At 41.8% G+C, this 23,217-nt stretch overlaps 1 protein-coding gene across 1 annotated transcript; it reads left to right on the top strand.

Annotated features, from left to right (window-relative positions):
* Positions 1 to 1,811: 1,811 nt before the first annotated feature.
* On the top strand, positions 1,812 to 17,888 carry emx1 (empty spiracles homeobox 1). Its single transcript, XM_006629514.3, has 3 exons — positions 1,812 to 2,537; positions 8,387 to 8,571; positions 13,300 to 17,888. Exons 1-3 carry the CDS (start codon positions 2,192 to 2,194, stop codon positions 13,465 to 13,467), a joined length of 699 nt encoding a protein of 232 aa, XP_006629577.1. The 5' UTR covers positions 1,812 to 2,191; the 3' UTR covers positions 13,468 to 17,888.
* Positions 17,889 to 23,217: the final 5,329 nt, after the last annotated feature.

Genomic DNA, 23,217 nt, shown 5'->3' with positions numbered 1-23,217 from the left:
CCTGTTGTACTTCGCGGTGGATTTCCGTTTTATTTCACACGACTGTCACAAATTCCCATTGTAGCTAGACATACACTCTTGTTTTACGCTACTCCTAAACTGTACTTGTACAATTTGTGTGTACTCAGGTGTACCGCGTCCCGTCCAGGGTGCAGTCTTGCCTGGCGCCCAGTGTTTCTGGGATACACTTCGGGCTCCATTCGGGATAAAATGAATGGATGGGAATGCCGCAATACGTCTCGACAGCCCAGAGAGCATGCGGGTCTGAGTCTGCATGGAAAAATCCAGAGAAGTTTTGAGAGAGGTGCAGCACTGCATCCGAGATGGATCACAACGACGGGATCCACTCAAGACGCCTCCTCAGTACAAATACGTCGAGCCTTCGACTGCATATGTGTACACTCTGAAGTCGCTAATTAATTAATGGTAAAACATGAAAGTAAGGATTCAACACCGTTAAAAAGGCGTCAGGAATTGCCAACAAGTAATAATAATTTAACTGAAGAACATCTGGATGCTTAAATCATCGGTATGCTTAACACGAATAACAGCATTTAACTGAATTAATAAAAGTGTGATGTTATTGCCAACAAAAGGCTACAATTGTTATTTTTATCAAGACAAGCGATTAACCGATTAATTTAGTAATCTCTGTTCTTCTGTGCCCAAAATTAACTAGTACGTCTCGATTGTTCTCAACTGTCAATTCTTTAAAAACTAGTTTAAAAATAGCTCGTTTTTTTCTCCGTGCTTTAAAGGTTTGATGAAAATGCTCTTTCGGTAGATGAACGATTTTCGTTTAGTAGAAGCTGGGAATTGGTGTGTGTACAAAATATTTCGCTATTAAATTGGACTGCATCTACGACATAGACGTGTAAATCCTTTGAGATATATTCACAGCTCGAACCGTTAGACAGCCCTGCCAGCTGGGTGAAATACGGCAAAGCAAAACAGAATTTGTTAAATGCCAACAGCACTAGTAATGGAAATAGTCTAGTCGTAGAAAACAACAATAGTAACTTGAAGGAATTAGTCTATTGAATAACGTGTCCTTTGTGACCAGCTTGGACATCTCAGTACCACTGCAGGTTCCCTGATACCAAATTGTCATTTAGATGTACTACTTCTAATTTATTATTAATCAGGCAGATGCTTATATGCGACATTTGTGCCCATTTACGCAGCTGGGAATTTTACCAGAATATATTAAAATAATCTTATCATATAGTAGGTATCATACTTTATACCTAATTACATTTTATGTTAATATCCATTTATTCAAATTCCTTTATTCAGAAATACAACTTGAATTATTTGTAACGCCTTGGCTTGTGTAGTTAAATCGCAGTAGCCAAAGGATAACCTCCAGTAACTCAAAATGTAACTAAATTGCATTATTTATTCAAAACGAGTGCGGACATAACCTTCCTAAATAATCTCGAATGACTGAACTCCATACAAATCAACTCAAATATACGTCGCCTTTTCTTATCCCGTCTAGTTTTCTTCCTCATTTAAAATCTTCTAATGTTGGAGACACCTCTTAAAGACGATTGAAATAGGAAATCTACTTCTCTGACTGCAGTAAGATTATTTGTAATAGGCGGTGCCATCAAATCCCGCATTCAATTTCAGATCTGTCACCCTTAAGACAGACCATGTACTTTACAGGTGGCGTTAGTAATTGGGATTTATACGTCATTTCTGCTTTTGAAATACGTAAAACAAAGTCGAGCTTTTTCTCCATACCAGGTGCTTAATTTAGATTGTATTCCTTCTCGCGTGAGCCGCCTCGAGCGCTACGAAGTCTCTGCAGAGGCTCCAGTCCGTCTTTCTAGGCGATCCATGTCTCCAGGTGCCCCTTCCAACCTTTCGGGCAGGTGTGGTTGTCCAATCAGATTGCCCCCGCCAGGTACCGGCGTGTTTCACTCAAATCCCAGCCGCTCGCGATCCTCAGTAGTCTCAGCCGAATCTGTCGCACTTGGCCACAGCAGCACAGGCAAGACGAATGGATACTCATCTTTCCTGTTGGTGTTTGGGATATTAGCTCTCCGTTGCGCCCTGACTGTACCGTCTTATTCTTTTTGTCTGTTTTCGTCTTCCTCCCCCCCCACCCTCCCCTTTTTGGATTGCAATAGTTTGGCGTACGGACACCCGACCGTTTTCGGACCTCACTCTGAACTGTCTCACCATGTTTCCGCCTGCAGCGAAGCGCTGTTTCACAATCGAGTCCTTGGTGGCCAAGGAAAGTCCTCTGACCGCCGAGGAACCCATCAGACCCACAGCTCTCAGCTACTCCAACCCAACAGATGCCTTCATGACGGGGTTCCAGGGCCAGGCGGGCAGGTCCCTGTACTCTGGTCCGGAGCTGGTCTTCCCCGAGACGGTGAACCACCCGTCTTTGACTGTGCACCCCCACCAGCTCGGGTCTTCGCATCTGCAGCACCCGCACTCGTTCTTCGGAACCCAGCACCGCGATCCCATTAACTTTTACCCTTGGGTTTTACGGAACCGATTTTTCGGACACAGATTTCAAGGTAAATGCTAAATGTGCAGAGCACTTTTCATTTTCGCGTGCAGCACGTTGTGCATGCGACCGTGAATAGGACCAGCAAACTTTAAGGAATTCGGCAAAATCGTAACGGAGTGACTAGAATAAAAGCGCCTTCTCTAAATGCATTGCTATTTGATTTGCAGTCCCATAATTACCAGGCGGCAAGGAAAAGTCGCCTAACCGTCGCTGTCGGGCAGGGGGCTATGTTAATATGGCCTTGAGTGATGGTTTAGTATTCAGTCGGCATCGATAATGACACGTTATGTGACAGTAACAATTATGTTAACTGCAAAAGCAGTACAAATCGTAAATTTCTGTTGTGCGTGATTAAATTGATTTATAAAAGTATAATTAGCATGAAACATAAAACGTTTATCTCTCAGGTGTATTGATAAACTTTGATACATGGGTTAAACATGGGTTAATGTATCTAAAAGATCAATATAATTGATTCCTTGAAATTATTGTCTAATTATTAATATGTAACTAATAAGTGGATTAAATTATTGATATATCCACTTAGTCACGGCCCTGAAATTATATTGACCTAACTAGAAACAATTTACTTTTACCATTAGAAATTAAACATTAGTGAATAATAAGCAATGAATCCGCATTATTTTAGCTTTATAAAATCATGTATCTATAACAGCTTGTGTATATAACTACATGGTGTACATAACTGAGTACATGTGGAGAAAATAGACATGATACATGATGCATACACATGATATGCCAAAATGAAATATTTTGAGTCGGAACACTTTCTACAATATTTTTAGTTTGGATTTCTGTAATTACACTTCATTAAATAAAATATATTCATTTGTTTATATATGATTACGGTAATATTTATGTTTTTCTAATTCATGTACAATCATACTTCGGTGTAAATGTGACATATAGGGCATTTGGTTAAAAACATACGAGTTCTAAGTACAAATAAACAAAACAGTGAGCAGATACTTGGTAACTCTTGCTTCAAAAGTTGATAATCCTACAACTAATAATTGCAGCTGTAAAACTAAATAAAACAATATTGCCAACACTGGATGTAATTCGGCTACCACAGATTTGTAAATTAAACAGTTCGTGCAAGAAAGTTAAACTATGTTAAAGGAGTAAAGGGGAATATACTTCACATTTCCACAGATTAACGTACTTCAAAACATAGCGACATTAAAGAGTGCTTCTTTTTACCAACTCTTTTACTCGATTCATTTTTATTTAAGGCTCTGTTTGTTCCTCTGGTGTTTGTGCAAGTGCCCGGCTTTTGGAAGCCTGTAAGAGTATTCTTCTCCTGAAGCGCTGCTCCTTCTCATTACAGAGTTCAGAATGCAAATCCTCATCAGGCATTCCTTTCAATGAACTCCACCGAGTGAAGGGAGCGGGGCTGAGGGGGGGAAGCGTGGAGAAAAAGAATAAAAAAGATCATCAAAGGATGCCTTTGTCCTTGGAGGGAAGAGAAAGATTAAGTTATCTTCTCGACAGCAAATTTTCTCGCTTTGCTCCCGGCGACGCCTGCACAGGCAACGGGCTCGTGTACCTCAGATAGCTGAAATTGTTCTGTGTCACTGGCGGTGCTGAGACCAGCCGATTACTGGAAAACGGCGATCAGCAAGCGGGCATCAGCCTCGCCTTCCTCCCGGCACGCTGACGGCCTCCTGCCTGTGAAATTACCCCCTCGCCGTTTACACAATTTTGCTTTGTTTTTGGGCGTGCGATAAGGAGTTCTACACCATTATTTGAATAGCAAAAAGCTCAAGGATAGTGCCACGGTTATAAGAAACATCGCAGTGTAGTTTATTACATTCTAATGAATTATTTCAACACACAACAGTACAAAATCATCAACACACAACAATAAATGTAGATCTGTCGTGCGGGGAATGTATCCTCAAAACTGTGATGTTTCCGTTTTAATACGAGGCTGTGTTGTTGACGATAGTTTTTTTTTTGGCGGGGTTCGGGGCTAAACCCGTAATTTAGAATTACTGTAGGTGTATTGAGTTTTTGGAACTTTTGAAAGTATCTTGTGTTTCAGAGTGTGCACAAACGCAATTAAACAAGTTAACACATTTCTGCAATGCTCTTCATCGTCCTGTTGAATAATAATAGTCTTTAGCCTGCATTGCAAAATAAATGGGTTTACTATAATTTTTGTGTGACTACAGTCCAGTAAGAGCTGTTCTGATAACATTTATTTCGTAGTTATGAATGAAAAATAAAACACTAGTTAAAATCTTAATGACATTTCCCGTTAGAAGTAAAAATCGATTGACCTCGCCAAAGACCCATAAACGAACACCATCTAAAATAAATTTAACCGCAAATGTAAGTGTAGGCTTTTAGCAACCTACAAAATAGTTTTCTTTCAGTTGCCTTGATGGAATGTTCTGATGTAATTCAAACACGGAGATGGGCATGAGAGAAATGTTTGCATATTCTGAGATTCCAATAATTAATTGCTAAAGTAGTAATGATAATATCCGATTTCTAAATGTTATTTGAATTTAATGTCTTTCAAGAAGAACAATGCTTATTTAGATTGTTAGTGGTTTTCACAATATGTACGCCTGTCTACAGAACTGGGTTACCCCTGTTTTTTTTATTATCTGAGGCTACACGGGCCATTCAGGACAATGAGGCCTTGTCAATTAACCTTTCAGACGGCAGATTGTCAAAACTGGTTGAACAAATTGTTTTGTTTGCAGGTGAAGAAAGCAGCTGCAGATATAGCCTGCAGTCAGTGCTATTCAGTAGTGTATGGCCTGACTGGGGCTTCTTCACAACTCTTGAGAAAAATCAGTTCAGATTTAACAGACAGATTCTCCCTTCCCCAACAATTCAGCTTTGTCTAAGTAACTCGCAATCTTCTATTTTTACTTTAAGTTTAAGGGCTGAAGGGACCAGTTCTCTCATTCGTTAAACAGTCACTAACAAAGACAACTGATGTCTTTGAACACCACTACCTTATACAAAAGTAAATTGTATTAGAAAATAACCAGATGTAACCGACTTCAAGCGCTTACAGTACGGTTAGGCCTGCGGTTCGTTTGCGACCATTCGTAAATCCATACACTAAAAGAACCAGGCATATATTATCAACAGTTAAAGATTTTGTTAAAGTTGTGGGAACATTTTTAAAAATAAACAACGTAAAAGCGCTGGGTTTTACTGAATACTATATTGGCATTGAATGAGCCTCCGCCCACAGCCAATTTAAAATAGTAGATACTGTGTTATTTTTAATTACAGGGAACCTACTTGTGGCCGAATTGGTGCGGAACCATACAGGAAATGTTCGGTGTTTGCTTGTTTTATATTTTATTTTGAAAAAAAAATCTAATTTCCCTCGGGAGGAATTAAACCAGATGTCAGAAGAAATAAAACCGCTCGGTTGCAACAGGAGCGTCGCAAAGATTCTAATGTCCCAGCGCAGACACACGGCTGCCCGGATAATTGGCCACAATTTTCTACCCGTGAAGTCAATTTGTAAAGGAAATGTTTTCTTTGTCAGTGATGGCTGAGCCTGTCTTCCAGTCTTCCAGTCCCGTGAGACGATTTTGTAATAAACATCAGCTCTTTTGTTTGTTTTTTTCCCTCCACGTTTTGAAGAGTAGTTTTCTCCTGAAGACTCTGATTTAGCAGGTCACCTGGTGTCCCGAAGAAAGGTTCCTCTCCTAGCAGTTTTATACAGAATGCAGAGCTCTTGACAATACATCCGGAAGTTAATGTTTTCCAATTGTCCCTTAATTTTAACATACAGTCCTTTAATAACGCTTGTCATAAGTATTTTGCACAGTTTGAAGCTAAAAGGCTGAACATGATGGACGACGGCTGTATCTGTATTTTCATACATTGATACAATGGAAGGGTAAACGCATGTTTACAAATAGAGATTGCACGAAACTATTTGCATGGAAACTATCGTTGACTAAGGGCGGGAAATTTATTTTGAAATCATTGATGGTTCTTGGATATATACAGTTTATATAACAACAGCAGTGGCTGTATTTTGTTGATGTTATCTTAAATTCAATTATTCAATATCGGGCTTTGAAGCTGCTTGTTTGGTTTGCTATCCGGGATGCCTTCTGTCTAGTGTAATCGAAGTGGTATTTTTAATGTTAAAACGTGTCTTCATAATACAAGATTTGAGGTTGGTTAACTTGTACTTCTGGAAAAAAGACGGTACAATTTAGTTACGATAAATTGAATACTATAAATAATCATTTCGTTATAATCTGTGAATTAGTTTTTGCTACGTCATTTAATTATAACAACCTTAATTATATATATAGCGGCTTTCGCGGTAGAAAACTGCAAGATATTAAGAGAATGTTGATCGTTTTAGAGAGCACAGAGTGTAGCTGAATAATGATGATGATGATGAGTGACTAGTTAAGACAGAAAACAGTTTAATTCCAGCTCTTCTTCGGATGCGTGATTAAATCTGTTCTCAGATCGCTGTCCCATTACAAGACGGGTTAATAGGATTTTCCACATGGTCACCGCGGGGGATTCTGTCAGGCCCCGTACTGCAGATCAGAACTGCGAGCACTGCAGCTACGACCTGTCGTGTTGTTGTTTGTGCTCTATGCGATTAGTATCCCGTTCCGCACAGTTTCAAGAAAAGCCTTAAGACACACCAGGCAGTTTCTCAGGCAGGCAGTCCTCAGTGATATAACTAATGAAATTACAAAGTTATTAAAAAAAAAATAAGGAAATTTTGAGGAAAGAATGGTAAATTATGATTATACATACAGAAATCTCATGCACTTTAAATACATGACGGATTTAATTAGGGGGCCCACATGAGTTTCGTAGAATCTTTCGACCGAACTACACAAATTGGGGGTTAAGAGTCGAGCTCTTAGAGTTGTCGGCGACTTTAATCTGCTCCGGATGACATCCCGTGATTGACTACAGGGTGAGGAGGAGGACGACGACGAACCTCATCCAGAATCCTCACATTTCTCTACAGGGTCCATAGCCCGAGTCCTTCTGTTTTCTGATGCTTTCCTTAATCGCAAACAAATGGCAGGAATGAAAAATGCGGTTCCGTTTACGGGAGAAATGCAAAATGAAATGAATGAATCGAAAATTATGCAAAATTAATATAAATCGGATTGTTCGAAAGTTTATTTGGATTTGTATCCATATCGCGGTTATTCAAATTCACCGTCTAAAGCGCCAAGACCAACACAAAATCAAAAGACTAGGCGGATTTGTGCGTTAAGGTGAGGCATGAGTGCGTGAATTAGCAAGGGGCCTCGGCTTGTTTTAGAAAAGTAACTCACCTCAGCCAAACTTCATTTGATGAAGATATTATAATGGTCGTTTTTGGTAATTATTTTTACAACTAGAGAATTTCAAGCTATTATAAAGCAGCACAAAAGACAGTTGAAAACAAACGAAGATAATTGTGGAATAATAAAATTAATTATTATTGTTGCCTGTTCCGTCCTTATTATACGCGCTATTCCCATTTTTTTGGCTTTAATTAGTAAAAAGCTTCTCAGCCGTGCATAAAAAGCCATACACGGATAGGTACCGGCTGTGTAAAGAAGGCTAATTTTCATCAAGGAATGGGACAAGAGGAAAAAGAGCCACAAAGCGGTTAAACACACAGGGGTACACAAGGGTCACTTCCTTTCAATCTGGTAACCCCGGGGAGGTAATAATCCCGGGATAATTAGGAGTCTATCCGTGCGGCGCTGAGACCGTTTCTAGTAGATTAAACTCCAATAGAGCGCCTCGCCTGCGCGCACAAAGTCCGTGGGAGTTTCGTGAGACGGTCTCTGACTCGCCCTGTGATTGTGTTCCCAGGAAATGATGTTTCCCAGGACGGGCTGTTGCTGCACGGCCCCTTTGCCAGGAAACCCAAACGGATCCGGACCGCCTTTTCCCCGTCTCAGCTCCTGCGGCTAGAGAGAGCCTTCGAGAAGAACCATTATGTGGTGGGGGCCGAGAGGAAGCAGCTAGCCAACAGCCTCAGCCTCTCCGAAACCCAGGTAATCCTGGTCACTCTGGTCAACAGCCATTAATAACATTGGAACAAGTAATAGGTGTATTCCATGCTGAAAAGAGAAGAAAGAAAACACAACGTTTCGGCTGTGGAGCGTTCTCCGGGTGTGAAGAACACGAAACGTTGTGTTTTTCTTTCTCTTTTCGGCATGGAATAAACCTATTGCTTGTTCCTCTGCAGCCTACGCATGTTGACGCAGCTACCCACCTGAACTACTAATAAAAATGGTCTGTAGTGTTTTTCACAAAGCACTTGTCGTGATCGCAAAGTTGTGTGTGTTTTCACATAAGAATCTATACGACAACCGATCAAAACATTTAGCTTCAGGTCAGGCTGCAACTAAACTTCGACCCTGTATCAATGACAAATTGCACGGCTGCGGGGCTGTGTGATTCATAGACGTCCTTTAGGTAAAGACTCCAGGTAGTTACATATCCCCACCAAAGCACATGTTCCTAATTTGCGATAGGTGGGGAGATTGGCATTTTCATAGGTTAAGATGTTTCAAGTAGTTTGTGAATTATTTATAGAGAGACATGGGTCCATTTCTGTCAGGGTTCTGAAACTGCCCGATCTGCTTGGAGCCATTCGCGATCTGTTCATCCAGGACGTGCGAATAAAAATCCGAGCCGACCGGCGCAAAATCACCTCGGAACAAAAAAGTGTCGAGAGAGCGCCCTTTTTCAGGGCTTGCCCCATCAGCAAAGACACCAAGGCCCGGGGCAGTTTGCGTGCAAACGTAGGCGCTATTCCGGAATCCGTGCGAAGTTCTTCCTCCGACACCTCACCATCATCGCCAAGGGATCTCCAAGGAAGAACATCGTACACGTAATGATGAAAAAAATATTTGCGGCAACTACACATCACATCACAACTACACATAGCACAACTGGCGAGATTGTACACATTTCAAATAGTTGAGATAATTCCACCGTGTTCATCTCTTATTCGTCGAAATGATGTATTTAAAAAATAACACAAGCTAGTCGATTTTTCTCAAATGTATATTAAACGAAATCCAATTAGTAAAATACTTAATAATAAAATCATGTGTTTATTGTATGCATTTGGTTTTCAGATATCAGACGACTGAATTCTATAATAGTTATATAATATACTAGTCTCTTTTATTGAGTTTTATTGGAATTTAATTGATGAGGAAATCAACCGAGGAAATCATTGTTTTTATATCATTAGAATTAATTTTAAAATGAAACCACTCTACATGAACGATGGGCATAATAATAAAAACCTAAACGTGCGAAATGTCTCAAATTGCTTAATTGATTAAATCATTACACCAACACCGTACTAGCAGATGGATCTTTATTCGGAGTAAATGGGGTCTTATTCCGTAAGCAACCGTTAATGCACTGCTGTTATTGCCAGCTACAATCTAACTTTCTCACTGTTTCCTCTGGACTTTTGTGAACTGGAATTAGTTTTGTACATCAATACGAGAAACATTTCCTTGTGATATGTACGTCATTTCCTCCGTTTAGACACTAAAGTAATGAGTGAGAATTAGAATCGATTAGGGGATACATACTCAAAGAAAAAAGAAAAATACAACCTCAATGTTTAAGTGATGAAGAATATATCTGGGAACACCGACACAAATTCACAAATATTTCTTTAAATTCTGATGAAAGAAAGATCACTTTTCGACGAGAAGTGCGCTGAAGTTGGCTGGTGCTGAAATTATGTCGACCAATATGTTCAGACATATGTTGTTTGCTTCCTGGTTTCAGCGAACAGGTCAGCAGGATCAGGGTCTGTGAATTCACTTCTATACCTGTCCAGAGAGTCTCTAGGGAACGTGGCTCGTTATTACGCTACTTGAGCAAATTTCAGCAGACGTATTTTAAAAATACTGTTGCTATTCACATATAATCAAGTATAGACTTTAGATATCATTGAAGTACAGCCATGTTTTCGTTATGCACAGTTTAGAATCACAAATCGTGCGAGAAACAAACTTGCCTCAAAGCGTTCCTTTAAACAGATAAATAGAATTAACGATCATATTTGTTCATAAGTACCATTAATCCATAGGCCAAATACTGACTTTGTCAAAGAGAGAACATGTTGCATAATCCTGAGGGTCTGATCATTAACAGCATGGCTGGATCATAGAAATAGGGTTATCAGACACCTGAAGAAGGCTCCACGGCCGAAACGTTGTGTTCTCTTTCTTCTTTTTTTCAGCATGGAATAAACCTATTACTTGTTCCTTTGCAGCCTACGCATGCTGACGCAGCTACCCACCTGAACTACTACCACTCTGTTTTTAATACTTGTTGTTAATAATAGAAATATGTTCATTGTTGTTTTATGACTTATCCTCTTCCTGCTGTGCAGATTCTCACAACCTAAATATTAGAGCCCAAATACTGGGCAATATGCTGTGGTGGTGGTCAGTACTGGTGCCTCACAGCCCCTGGGTCCCTGCACTCATGTGGACTTTCTCCAGGCATGCCAGTTTCCTCCCACCCCTCATAAACTTGCTAGGTGAATAGGTGTTTCAGAATGGCCTGTCTGTATGTGACCCCAACATTGGGCTGAATTCCCATCCAGCGGAGGAGACCAGATTGTATCCTGTGCCTCCAGAATAGGCTCTGGGCAATCAGTGAAGAATCACTGGAGCTATTAAGAGTACTTTGAATGGATGTGAGTGAAAGAAGATCTTTCTTTCCTTACAGACAAGGCACAGGGTTCACAAGGAATATAAATATACCCATGACCTGAAGACCTGGAACAATTTAGTGATTCATTTAAGATATTGAGCAATTCAGGGGGTCCAACCATCAGGATGCACTTTGGTTTTATATCACCAGCTTTTTCCAGATCATTTGGATGATATTGCCTCTGCAACGCACATGAGGTGAACAGGCTACGATCTGAGCAAGCCCTGGTCTTGACCGTGAGTTTGATAAGTAGCCAGCAGATGGCGTGCTGTATTTTGGCTCAGTATAACCACCTTGCGCTGTAAGAGGTGCTGTGTGTCCCAGCTATCAGCTAGAGTTTCTGTCCAAACCAATTATGGGAGTGAAAATGTAGTGCTCACCCTCTTATTTAGGGAAGTCAGATAAAAGTAACAAGGGTAATAATACACTTATTGCTTTTAAAGCTGGTTGTGTCCAGGAAAATATTTCCTATCAGTTTTTTAAAGTGTCAGTAAAATATAAATTGTAGTAGTTCAGGTGGGTAGCTGCGTCAGCATGCGTAGGCTGCAAAGGAACAAGTAATAGGTTTATTCCATGCTGAAATGAGAAGAAAGAGAACACAACGTTTCGTGTTCTTCACACCCGGAGAAGGTTCCACAGCCGAAACGTTGTGTTTTCTTTCTTCTCTTCAGGTGTCAAAATATAAATTGTGCAAAATATAAAATATAAATATTTTTAATATACAAAATATAAGCTGTGCAAATCTAGAAGACATGTTAGATTCACACAAAGCACTACATTTCAAGCATATAGGCTGTATATAATGCAGGATATTTTAAGCAAAGTGATATTGCATACTTGATTAATTATTTAAATGTTGTAAGTGCCATCTATGTTCATAATATTTTCCAACAAAACTGAACAATAATTCTAAAAATGTTACTGCTGGATTGTCTCTGAGAGAACTCAGAACAACTTTCTGTCTGCTATGGCAGTTTGACAGTTGTGTTAAAAATGGACAATATTTTCAGTTCCAGAAAGTTATTGTCAGCTGCACAAAACCCCAAACCAAAGTTTCTTTTCACTGGATTTCACTGATACTGAAGACCTGAGCACTAATGTTGCTGTATAAATGTGTCTGTACTGTTTCTCCTGATAGTACGTTGGCAAATTGGCTCAAGATCATCACAAGCTTGCCTACATATTTTCCTGCAAACAGCACACAACTCTTGACCTGTTAGCTCCTTCCATGCTTTTTCTTTGAGATGAACACTTCCACAGTTTTCCCAGTCATTCATGAACATGCCTGCCTATACTTAACTGTGTTAGTGAAAGGCTTCAGGCTGCCACTCCACCACTGCGCCATCTTCTCCAAGACAACTTTCAACTGTTTCTTTTGATGCAGTGAGATCTGATGTAGGAAAGGAAGCTGATTATGAAAGGACCAGTATTGCACCCTCAAACAATCAGTCTACATCATGCTGTTGTTTCCTTCTGCCTTCCTCAGTCACTTTTAATTGTACTCAGTCCTGGTACAGCTGAGCTCAGAGGGGAGTACCGTTTTTTCTGGGTGTGTTGCTGGAGATCCAAACTCCTTGTTGCAATCTCCTCACACATACCGTCTTCCTAGATTTTCATCTCTCCCAGCTCTCACCTGAACTCTCTCCACTGCAGGGGGCACTATTTTTTTGAGAGTAAGTTAAAATACCTGAAAGAGTTTTCCATATTTTCCTTAAAGAAATTGATTTTGTCGTCATAAACTGCAGTCTGTTTTTTTTATGTCTGTGATTATCATTGGTGCCCCATATGAGCAAATAATATATGACATATATATACTAGATATCCCCTTTATACTTTTGGGGAAATTAAAACTCTACATCTCTTGGGTTTCTGAGTGGACCTGAAGTGTCAGACAGACATTTTCATGCACCATTTGCAGTAAGCGATGTCATAAATCCAGTTTGTTCCCCTAGAAGGACTGAGCCAAGACTGAGGGTCCCTGGTGCGTGAGTGAGCCCTCTCACCCTCCTGTCCTCCTCTTTCCCCAGGTGAAGGTGTGGTTCCAGAACAGGAGGACCAAGTACAAGCGCCAGAAGCTGGAGGAGGAGGGCCCAGAGTGCCAGCAGAAGAAGAAGGGCACCCATCACATCAACAGGTGGAGAATCGCCACCAAACAGGCCAGCTCTGAGGACATTGACGTCACGTCCGATGACTAGCCCCTGCTCTCGCTTCCTGCCGGCAGCACTCTATTTATTATGTCATATTATTAGATATAAAGAGATATATTGAAGAACAAAAGCAATGGCAGAATCTGTCATTTGCAGAGGTTTTAAGCTCATTTTGTTTAATGAACTGGAGAGGATTTTCTCCGTATGGGAAAAGATGGACTTGGGAACACAGCAGAGCTCTCTTGGATGAAGCAAGAAGGTGTGGACTGCTATAATACTGACAGTAAAGACAGGGGGAGTTTTGTGTGTCTTGTTCTTTTCCGCTTTGCATAGGTAACTGTGCAGCACCTTGTACATTCACAGCCAATCTGCAGTAAATCCCTGCAAGCTGTTCGGGTCCATCCAGACTTATACTGAAAATCCACTCAAGACATCCCTTGCTCCTTCTTCTCCACAGCCTTCACCCGCCTGCCCTTGATGTCTGTCTAGAAAGAATCCTCCTGTGTGTGTGTCAAATACCCAGTGCTTGTCAAGAGAAGTCCCTGGGTGGCGCACAGACAACAGGGTCTTTGCAGTGTTGGCATTTAGATTTTGTCCTTGGAGTTGGGGGGAGTCCATGGTCTTTGCAAGGAAGCTGCCGTTTTGCACAAATGTTTTATAAACCCAAACATCTTGTATAAAATGAATCCCAGTAAACTAGCTGTTAAGAAGAAGGAGGTGCTGAGTGCTCTTCATCGATCGTCAGGCTGTGGCTGCTGTGTGCGATTTACACATCTCTGCCTGGACTAAAGGATTGACAGTAATGCCTTTTCGTGGTTACTCTGACCTAACAGATTGAGAGAGAACTTTATATTTATTTCCCTTTCTTTCTGTGCGGAGCTTGGTGTAGGTTTAGGCACTGCTGTGGGTTTGCAGTGATGTCCCAGTTTGCAGGTTATGAGCAGCAAAAAAACATGAGCTGCTCAAGCCCATATGGACACACACTCTGACTGGAAGTCAGAACATCAGAAAGGTCTGCAAATCGGAGGAGTCATTCGGCCAATCTTGCTTGTCTGGTAATTTAGTAGCCAAGTGAATATAAAATTTCATCCTGCAGTTTCTAAAAGGTGCCCAGGTTTGGACCTCAACCACAGAGCTTCCACTGGTGTTCCAGACACCCACTACTCTTTGAGTAACGAAGGCCAGAGCTCAGACTCATGATGCCTCATTTTACTCACTACTGGATGCAGCATGAAGTAATGACAGTGAAGGCAATTCTGGTTCTAATCAGTAGATACACTTTTTAATATACTTGTGCATGCATAGGAATCTTAGAGTAGTAGTTGCAATGCAGTAGTTGTAATGAATTATGCATATGCAAATTATCTAGCTATTTACAACATGACAGGAGATGGAACTTATAACTTTTTATTCTATCTTTATTCACTTCCCAGTAGAAAGCTTAAGTTTGCAGCCAAAGATAACTGTTTCGTCCTTGTTAAGACTCATTGGCGCAACACAGTTAACTATACAGTATGTAATTGCACAGAGACCCATGCCGACAGTGGAATTCGAGGGACTACAGAGATACAAACCCATCACACGTGTCCACAGCTCCTTCACTGACTTGAGCTGAATGTCCAGCTAGAATTCCCCTAGCCTGGCCCTTGTCTTTCTGCAGAGCAGGAGCTCCAGGGTGACAGTGCCTGGATTCTGCCTTCCCACCTCCCAGCCTCAGTGGGAAACACTACCTGCCCCCGCCAGCCTCAGTGAGCCACAACACCTGCCCCTCTGGGCCTCTGTGGCCCAGGGCACCTACCCCCTCCCATGGGTGCCTCCTCATCAGGACAGAATCTTTCAATTCACCTGACACTGCATTTGAACTAGACCATTGTCTTCAGCCATGTTTTGTTCCATCCATGAAGACAATGACTGCACAGCAGACCAGAGCTGTAGGTTCTTTGTAGTGTTTGCGGACAAAAGCCTGGTCTTGCTCCCAGGATAGTGAGAGAGACGTTTTTGCTTTCTCCTTTCTTGTTCGTATCCAGTGACTTCATCTGTCTTTCCAAGTCAGTATTGGAAGTGTCAGATATTGAACATAGCTTTCAAATGCAACTGCTGGAATACATTTTCCATGTAGCTCAGGATAGAGGCTATTTTATTTAATTTATAAAGCTCTGGTTAGCAGTTGGGTTAGACTAACACCGTACCCACTGATTCCAGATGCCCTGGAATTCATATTTTAGCCAGTTGAAGGGTGTAGGGTGGGGATATTTGGTGTAGTTTTTCTAGCCATATAACCTGCCACTGTTTTCAGCACCTCTCCATGAAAGGTCGCAGTTTGCCGTATAAGAGACAGACAACGACTGCTTTCTCATTCTGAACGTAGTTAGAAGCTGCTGCCACTGTGTTAAGCTGCATTTCCAGAGAGCTGCCCACCATGCTTTCTCTGAAATAGCCTGCAGCACAGATTCCAGGCCATGAGATTCCAATACACAGTGAGCGGAGCTCTCTGTCTTTAAAACATCTCATTCCGGATAAGTAATGTCCTCGGTGCGGCGGTGACTCACATTCAAAACGGGGGCAAACTCAGGATTCTTTGGAAAAAAACTAAAGTGGTTTTCTCTAAAAAGGAAACGTTTGAATTAATATTGAAATGCTCTTAAATTTCAACTTCAGACATAAGTACTAACGATCTCCATCTCCCAGCAATGATATCCACCAATTTACTAATAAACTGCACTTATCTGACAAGGTTTGCTGAATGCTCATTCATCCCAGTAAGTGCTAATTAGCAATTCTAGTCAACTAGCCAGCTTGAGATACAGGTGTGAATGCTTATTTTTACAATTCTGTACACTTCTGGAGTGGCAGAATTAAGTATTCACGCCCTATATCTTAAACTAGCTGTTTGACTATTAATCTAAACGTCCTATTACAGGTGTTAGTGTCTGAGCTCTGACCTTCTGAAGCTCTAGCAGTGATTTAAGACTTTCCAACACCTCAGTGGTGACCAGTAAGAGAATACCTGGGCCGAGCAATGAACATATTAGACTAAAGGAAACAAAATAGAGAACATTGAGTTTTCCCGGTTCCCAGCACTGCCAGAGACTGATCCAAGAATCAAAAGACACAGCTTGCATCATTAACGAACTACAACCCCATTGAGCAAGACAGGCTGAATGGCTTTCTCTTGTTTGGAGTTTTTAACCTCTCTTCATGCTGACAGTTACAGCAGAGTGATGTGTGTAAATAGATACACTTCTATCAATTTAAAGTGGAATTAAATTGTATCTCATAGAACGGTTATGAACATTAGTAAACATCCCTGTTTCTGTGATGAATAAAAGGTTCATACTGATTTATTTTTAACTGAAAAATTCAGTTTGTTCCTCTCTTGTTAAATGTAATGAATACATTTTTTTTATCAACATCACATTTGTTCTCAGAAATAAAAGCCCAAACCGTGCTTCCAGTCTTGGGTGCAGGTGTCCTGCCAGGTGAATCTGACCCTGGAGCCCATCAGTTGGCTGGTAGGGTAACATCCTGTAGCCTGAGTGGCTTCTCATCTGCAGGCGGAGCAAAACAAGAATCAATTTCATAAAAAAGGCATTTTGTTTTCTTAGAATTTAAGGCAAATCTTGAAATGTGGAGCCTGATCACTTTTATTATTATTATTCATAGGAATTATTAACATATCTGAGTTGCTTGTTCCATACTTCCACAACCCTCTGTGTAAACGTGCCACCTGTTCTCAGTTTTAAACAAGCTTTCACATAGTTTCCACTAGTGTCCTCTAGTTCGTGTTTTACTGTTTGTTCTGAAAAGTCCTCTGGGTTGACCATCAGTGCCGGTGAGGATTTTGAATACCGTACTTGGTGCAGGTCCTCTTGTAGTCTTCGCTGTTCAGGGCCAAAATGCAGTGCAGGACATTTCCTCACAGTTCACTTTGCACAAACTCTTCTCTGTATGAAGGAATGATTGGGAATGCAGTAGGAACGCCCAACTCCTTCCATTCAGTTTCCACACAGCAAACATCTCTTCAGACACTCTTCTGTTGCGCTGTCTTTACTGCACTGATGCTAGATTCCAATTGTGGCATACAGGGAGAGGTGTTGGTGTGTTTCACACAGCAAAGTTATAAAACACTGAGGCATACCCTGTTATAGCATACTGTGAATTAAAGCACCTTCAGCTGCTGGTTGAAGTTGGACTTGAGTTAGAAAAACTCTTACTGTAGACTGGTTGAACCTGCTGTGACTTACTGTACCTAATGCTGTGGCTCTTGAGACCAACAGTGTGTCTGGACTCCAGCTTCCAGCCTGCATACTTTACCTCTCACAGTTTGTACACTGGCCCCAAGATGGGCCACTTTCTAAAATTGATAATCATAATACTTTATATATTCAAATTTCATCAGTCACGTTTTTAGTTAGAACAAGTATTCTCAAATATGGAAAGATAATTTAAAACAATATTTCTTTTACTGTGGTAACACTTCATGGTTGGCGAAAATCTCTTTATAAGTCCATAGTAAACATGTTATAAAGACTTAATTCTGTATTTAATCAAAATTAATATACCAGACAAAATATATTTTGTCCAAAACAGCCAATTATTACTGCTAGAGCTCAGTTGCTATTAAGCCAATAAGGTATAAGATTAGTAATAATTATTGTACAATTAAATAAAATATTACTCACAAAAGAGGAAGGCACAGTGGTGCTGTGGTTAGCATACCTTCCTTGCAGCGCTGGGTGGAGTTTGTATGCCTTTTCTGTGTTTGTGTGGGTTTCCTCCTTCCAGGTGCTCTGGGAAAACTCACCTGGTGTGAGCATGTGCCTGTTTGTGTCTGCGTAAGCCCTGCATTGGACTGGTGACCCATCCAGGGTGTACCCTGCCTTGAGCCTGTTGTTTTCCACGATAGGCCCTGGCTCCCCCATGTCCCAGTTGGAAGAAGTTGCTAGAAAATGGATGGATTACTTACAAAAAGACACAGCCAGAGACTTATACATTCCATCTTCAGCTGTTTAGATACTGACATTTTTAGTTTAGGATCTGAAACTAGATAAATGTCATGTGGTACTTCAAAGGTGACAAATACCCAGGTCAGTCTACTTCGGTACTGAAGCCAGCCTCTGCCCCTGAAATCCTCCACTTCACTAAACACATCACAAAAGAAGCGGAAGGAAGCTATCGGTAAGAGTTCTGGTGACTCGTATGGTAAATGACCCTAAGTGCTTTATAATAGGCCCGTATTTTGGACTCAGAGCTGCTTGGTAAGGGAAGACGTTGAGTGATACAGCAACATGTTAAAATAAATACCTCGCCGCACAGCAAAAGGTAAATGTGAGCTTCATCATCCACAGAGGGCGAAATCTGTGAGCCAGAGAGATCTCCAACACAATGGGACAGGCAGGTTGTTTTGAGTGCGGAGGATATTCTATACCTGCTGCAGGTGTTAATGTGGGGCTCACTGATCTGCATTGATTCACATACCTGTCATACCGCAGAGCTGTTCCCTCTGAAGGGCGAGGCAGGGGGGCGGGGTCTCTGCGCATTTCCCACAGAGCTCTCCTGTTCCACAGCAGTTGCCTGGGCAACGGGAACTTTGGGGCCCAATTTGCCAGGTGCTCCAAACAGACCTTGGAGTCTTCTCAATTGGTGAAGCTAAGCTCAAGATTTGAGTTGACTCTTGTGTTAGTCTATGAACACTGTGGAACACAGTATATAACTTCAGTAGAGTAACATAACTAATCCTTAGAGGTCTTCAGTTTGAGCATGTAAGGTTTGAATAAAATATAAAGTTTAAAAAAATGAATTTCATATAATGGAACATCTCAGGAAGGGTCTTTATATTGTTGCACGGCCATGAAAGTGTTGTTCTCTTATAGATGTGTCGTGGGTCTACTCGAGTGCTTTTGGAGAGAAATAGTGAGTGTGCTGTATTAAATCACTTACTGAACTGTAACAGAGATGCCAACCTAAGACTCCCTATGGCTTTGAAGCCTCCCATGCTGATTTGCAGGCTTAGTGAGACAGGGGACTTCAGCGCTTGGGCTCTGCTGTCACGGAGGAGTAAAATGGAGATCTTGTCTCAGGGACCACAGTTTCATACCATACATGACATCTCGCATCAGTCCAGTAAAGACCAGGCAGAAAACTGGGAGCTCCTGAAACAAAACATTGTTTCCAAGAAAAAAAAATAGAAAGAGAAGGCAGAGAATACAATGTGCTCTAACTCTTGGTATGAATAGTGTTTTTATCACTCGTATATGTGAGAAAATCCTTTATTAATAGTGTTGCTACCAAATATAGACTTCAGTTTATTAGCAGAATCTCAGTTATCTCCTTTCTTGCACACCCTCCTATCTAAAGCGGTGCGATTCTGCAGCAGCCCACAGTGCTCTCTTTACCGGGCTGAGACTGGGGCCAGGTTTGTGGAGCTCCCAGCAAGCAGCTGTCCGACTAAACAGGTCCTTGTCTTGTTAATCCAGGGAGGAGGAACATCTGCCTGATGTGGGCTGAAATGCTGTGTTGAGCTCCTGCTCCTGCTCCTTTTCTGTCCTCTGCAGGGGGTGAGGCTTGTTGGCGTGAAGCGTCAAGGCGTGAATCAGGCATGCCTTTCTCTGTGTGACACATCTGTTTGTATTAACCAACACATTGTCTGTTCCCAAAGTCTGCTGCAAGTCAATAGAGGATTTTAGTCAGGGAAAGGGAGTAGTGGGTGTAAGCAACACATTACCAGGCCAACGTGGGCAACAGGAAGACTATGAAAATCTACCTTGCACAAGGGGACTACAGATACACACACATTCCTCTGACATCCAGCCTTTCTGGTTAGATGGCAAGTTAGAAGTTAAGAGATGAAAGGGGGACTCAGCTCACAACCCCTGATCATGGCCGTGCTCAGTCGATTCTGATTTCCATTCGGGAAATCCACATTCATGTCAGCAATGCTTGGAATACAGAACTCAGTCAGTTCTTGGAACCAGAAGCTTTCCTCTTGCCCCATACTCACCTATCGCCCAGGCAGACTTGCCCCCAGAGCAGAGTCGTGTTCCTCTGCACAAGCTGTACGGTAGCTGCCTCATGCAGTGTAGGTGATGCTATTGTGTGCTGGGACAGGAGAGCTCCATCATTTCTTAACAAGCTTTTCACAACCTCTCATAATAATTCATACTCAGGACGTAATTGACTAGTGTAGCAGAATTAATAATTATAGGTGTTGCAGTATTTTTAATGTCTTCAAGAAAGCACCATACGTTTAGAAAAGAAAACTGCATTTCTAGCAGGGGCATATTGCTTCCATAGGGCGGAACAAAAAGGAACAGTGAGGCAATGGGTTGTTAGCCAGTGGCTAATCTTCTCCTACATGTTCACTGAGGTGCTCCTTTCCCATTCTAAAACAATGGAGCCATTTCTCCAGGATGCAAGGCACCGCGCGTGCCAGGAGGCGCTGGGACAGAGGCCTGGGGAGCAGCGGGCAGCCCTGGGAGACGGGGACAGAGCGTGCGACACACAGGCCCCCAGTCAGGTGTCTGCCCACAGGGCCCCCTAACGAGGCCCACGTCTACCAGAACTTGACAACGCTAAATAAACAAATAATCAGCGCTGCCCCCCTCTCTCCGGGAATCCGATCTCACCTGCAGCCGCGGAAGGGAGAGGGGGAGCAGGGAGGGAGAAGTGCCGGGCCCTGGGGGCCTGCGTGCTGCGCCACACACTGCTGCTGTTAATGCGCCTGTCAGCTGCAACACACACCCGCAGCAGCCTGTCTTGGAAAGTGGAGGCGCTATCTGACACAAGTGAGTTTCCTTTTTCACTCCAATTACTGAGAAACCAAGGGGGAAGGAACAAATTAGTCAGGTACCTCAAGGTAGATATTTTTAGCTAGACCAAGCCAGCATCTGAAACTAAGGATGCAGTACCTCTCTGTACTTCAGGGCTGAAATGCCACATCTCCTATTAAATACAGAGTGGAAAAGTGGAGCTCTGAAGAAGGTGAACGCACTATTCCTACAGTGGCTTTAATACTTATTCTGATACATACAGAAACCATTGGCGCCGAGGTCAAAGTTTACATTAATTGAAGTATTTTTAACCACAACCTGAGCCCGTCTCAGTGACGCTGACAGATGGGACTACAGGAAGTTACTCTCCAGGTTAATTCGAGCTAGCTGACTGTAGTTCCAGTAGGTCCACTGCCACTCTGATCTGCTCAGGGAAACTGGAAATATACATGATGATGGTTGATGAAATGAAGCCAAGTGCCTTTGAAGCCAAATGAAAATTAAATGTGCTAATTTGTTTGTTTTTGTATAAAAAGTTATTTTTATCAAGGTTTTTTTTCTAAAAAAGTTTAATTTGGAATCTCTGACATAGTAAGCAAGAAACTAAGGAGGTCTGTACTGTTCGGAAGATAACCTAATCTTCAGTCAGTAGAAAACAAGATCTGTACTTACTGAAAGGGGCATCTCTGGTAATTATTAGCATTATTTTTGGACTGAGGTCTTAAGCTGTGGTTAAATACCACATAGCTTTGTAGTTTCTACAGATACTGTGTATTAATAGTGACATATTCACTATTCATATGTTGGTCTCTAACATATGCTGCTCACAAGAGTATGAAATGTGAACAAATTGCCAAGTAGCGTACATATCTGCAAATGTGAATTGTAGCACGGAAACAAAAAAAATGTTTGTGGATACATTGCAAAATACTGAAGAAAAGCACAAAACGTTATTCACGGTAGAAATTTATTCATTACATTCCTAACCATTAAGACAACAATTGTGAGGTAATAACAGACATTAGTCTTTTCTGAAAAAATGCCCTAGAGAGACAGCAAAGTGGTTTTCACCTTATTAAGTCAGAAATAAAAAATGTAAAACAATTCCAGCAGACCTTTGCTCCTAATGGCTCCCATTATATGGCTCAGTGTGTTAGAAACTATCATCCTTAAAGGAAGGAGCACAGGCTTAAAAATCAGAAGATCAGACTAACATTCTTCTCATTAAAGGCTGCCTGACAGATATTTAGTCATTCAGATTTAAACAAAAACACTGAAGGGTTTTCCTGTATTGTTAATTAAATACAAATTTATCTCTAAAGTGTTATGGCTACTTCTTACCCTACTGTTGAGTTCACAAGGTCTGCAGCTGATCCCAGGCCCTCTCGGCCAGCTGGTCCACAAGCACCAGAGCACAAACCGGTGTGATTTCATTGACTGAAGTGCCCTGCTACAGCTCCTGCACTGCCCAAAAGAGCCAGTGTACAGAGCCAAGCGCTTAATCGCAGAGGTAAGTGGGGTTTTAGTTGTCGCAATTTACAACTCTGGAAGACACTTTAGAGAGTAGTGAAATGCTTGTAAGACCTGTATATGCAAATTGCAGTAAGTACAAAACCCCGATAATGGCACTTTCTCTAACATTCAGAGCCGGGCAGGGCAAAGTGCGACTGCTGGTGACACTTGGGCTGTCAACAGCAGGAGGGGCTCCCAGTGCTCTCAGGGTGTGGGCCAGCAGCAGCGCTGAGCTCGTGTGGATGCCGTCATGGTCCAAGGGACGCACTGTTCCTGCACACGTCCCCCCTGCCTGCAGCTCCCCCCCCCCCACAGCAGGACCTGCAGCCACTTGTTGTGCTGGCTGGCTGCCAAACAGCCGCACAAACACAGCAGGCCTCAGACCTCTGACTGCACTGATAAGAGCACAAACACCCACAGATATGCTTCCTCCTCAAAAATCCATCAGCCATGAAACCGGAAAACAGATTTCATTATTTCAGCCCCATTATCCCAGCTGATTTTTACTGAAACTATA

The sequence above is a fragment of the Lepisosteus oculatus genome, chromosome 1 (assembly GCF_040954835.1).
Source record: "Lepisosteus oculatus isolate fLepOcu1 chromosome 1, fLepOcu1.hap2, whole genome shotgun sequence".
Lineage (NCBI taxonomy): Eukaryota > Metazoa > Chordata > Actinopteri > Semionotiformes > Lepisosteidae > Lepisosteus > Lepisosteus oculatus.
Note: the sequence above shows the minus strand (reverse complement) of the source record. Positions and strands in the feature narration are given on the sequence as shown.

What these genes read in the sequence shown, in the direction of transcription:
- emx1 (XM_006629514.3), top strand. Translation starts at nt 2,192, where the DNA reads ATGTTTCCGCCTGCAGCGAAGCGCTGTTTCACAATCGAGTCCTTGGTG. An exon ending in TTTCGGACACAGATTTCAAG is followed by an intron (nt 2,538 to 8,386) that starts GTAAATGCTAAA and finishes TTGTGTTCCCAG; the next exon opens with GAAATGATGTTTCCCAGGAC. An exon ending in TCAGCCTCTCCGAAACCCAG is followed by an intron (nt 8,572 to 13,299) that starts GTAATCCTGGTC and finishes CTCTTTCCCCAG; the next exon opens with GTGAAGGTGTGGTTCCAGAA.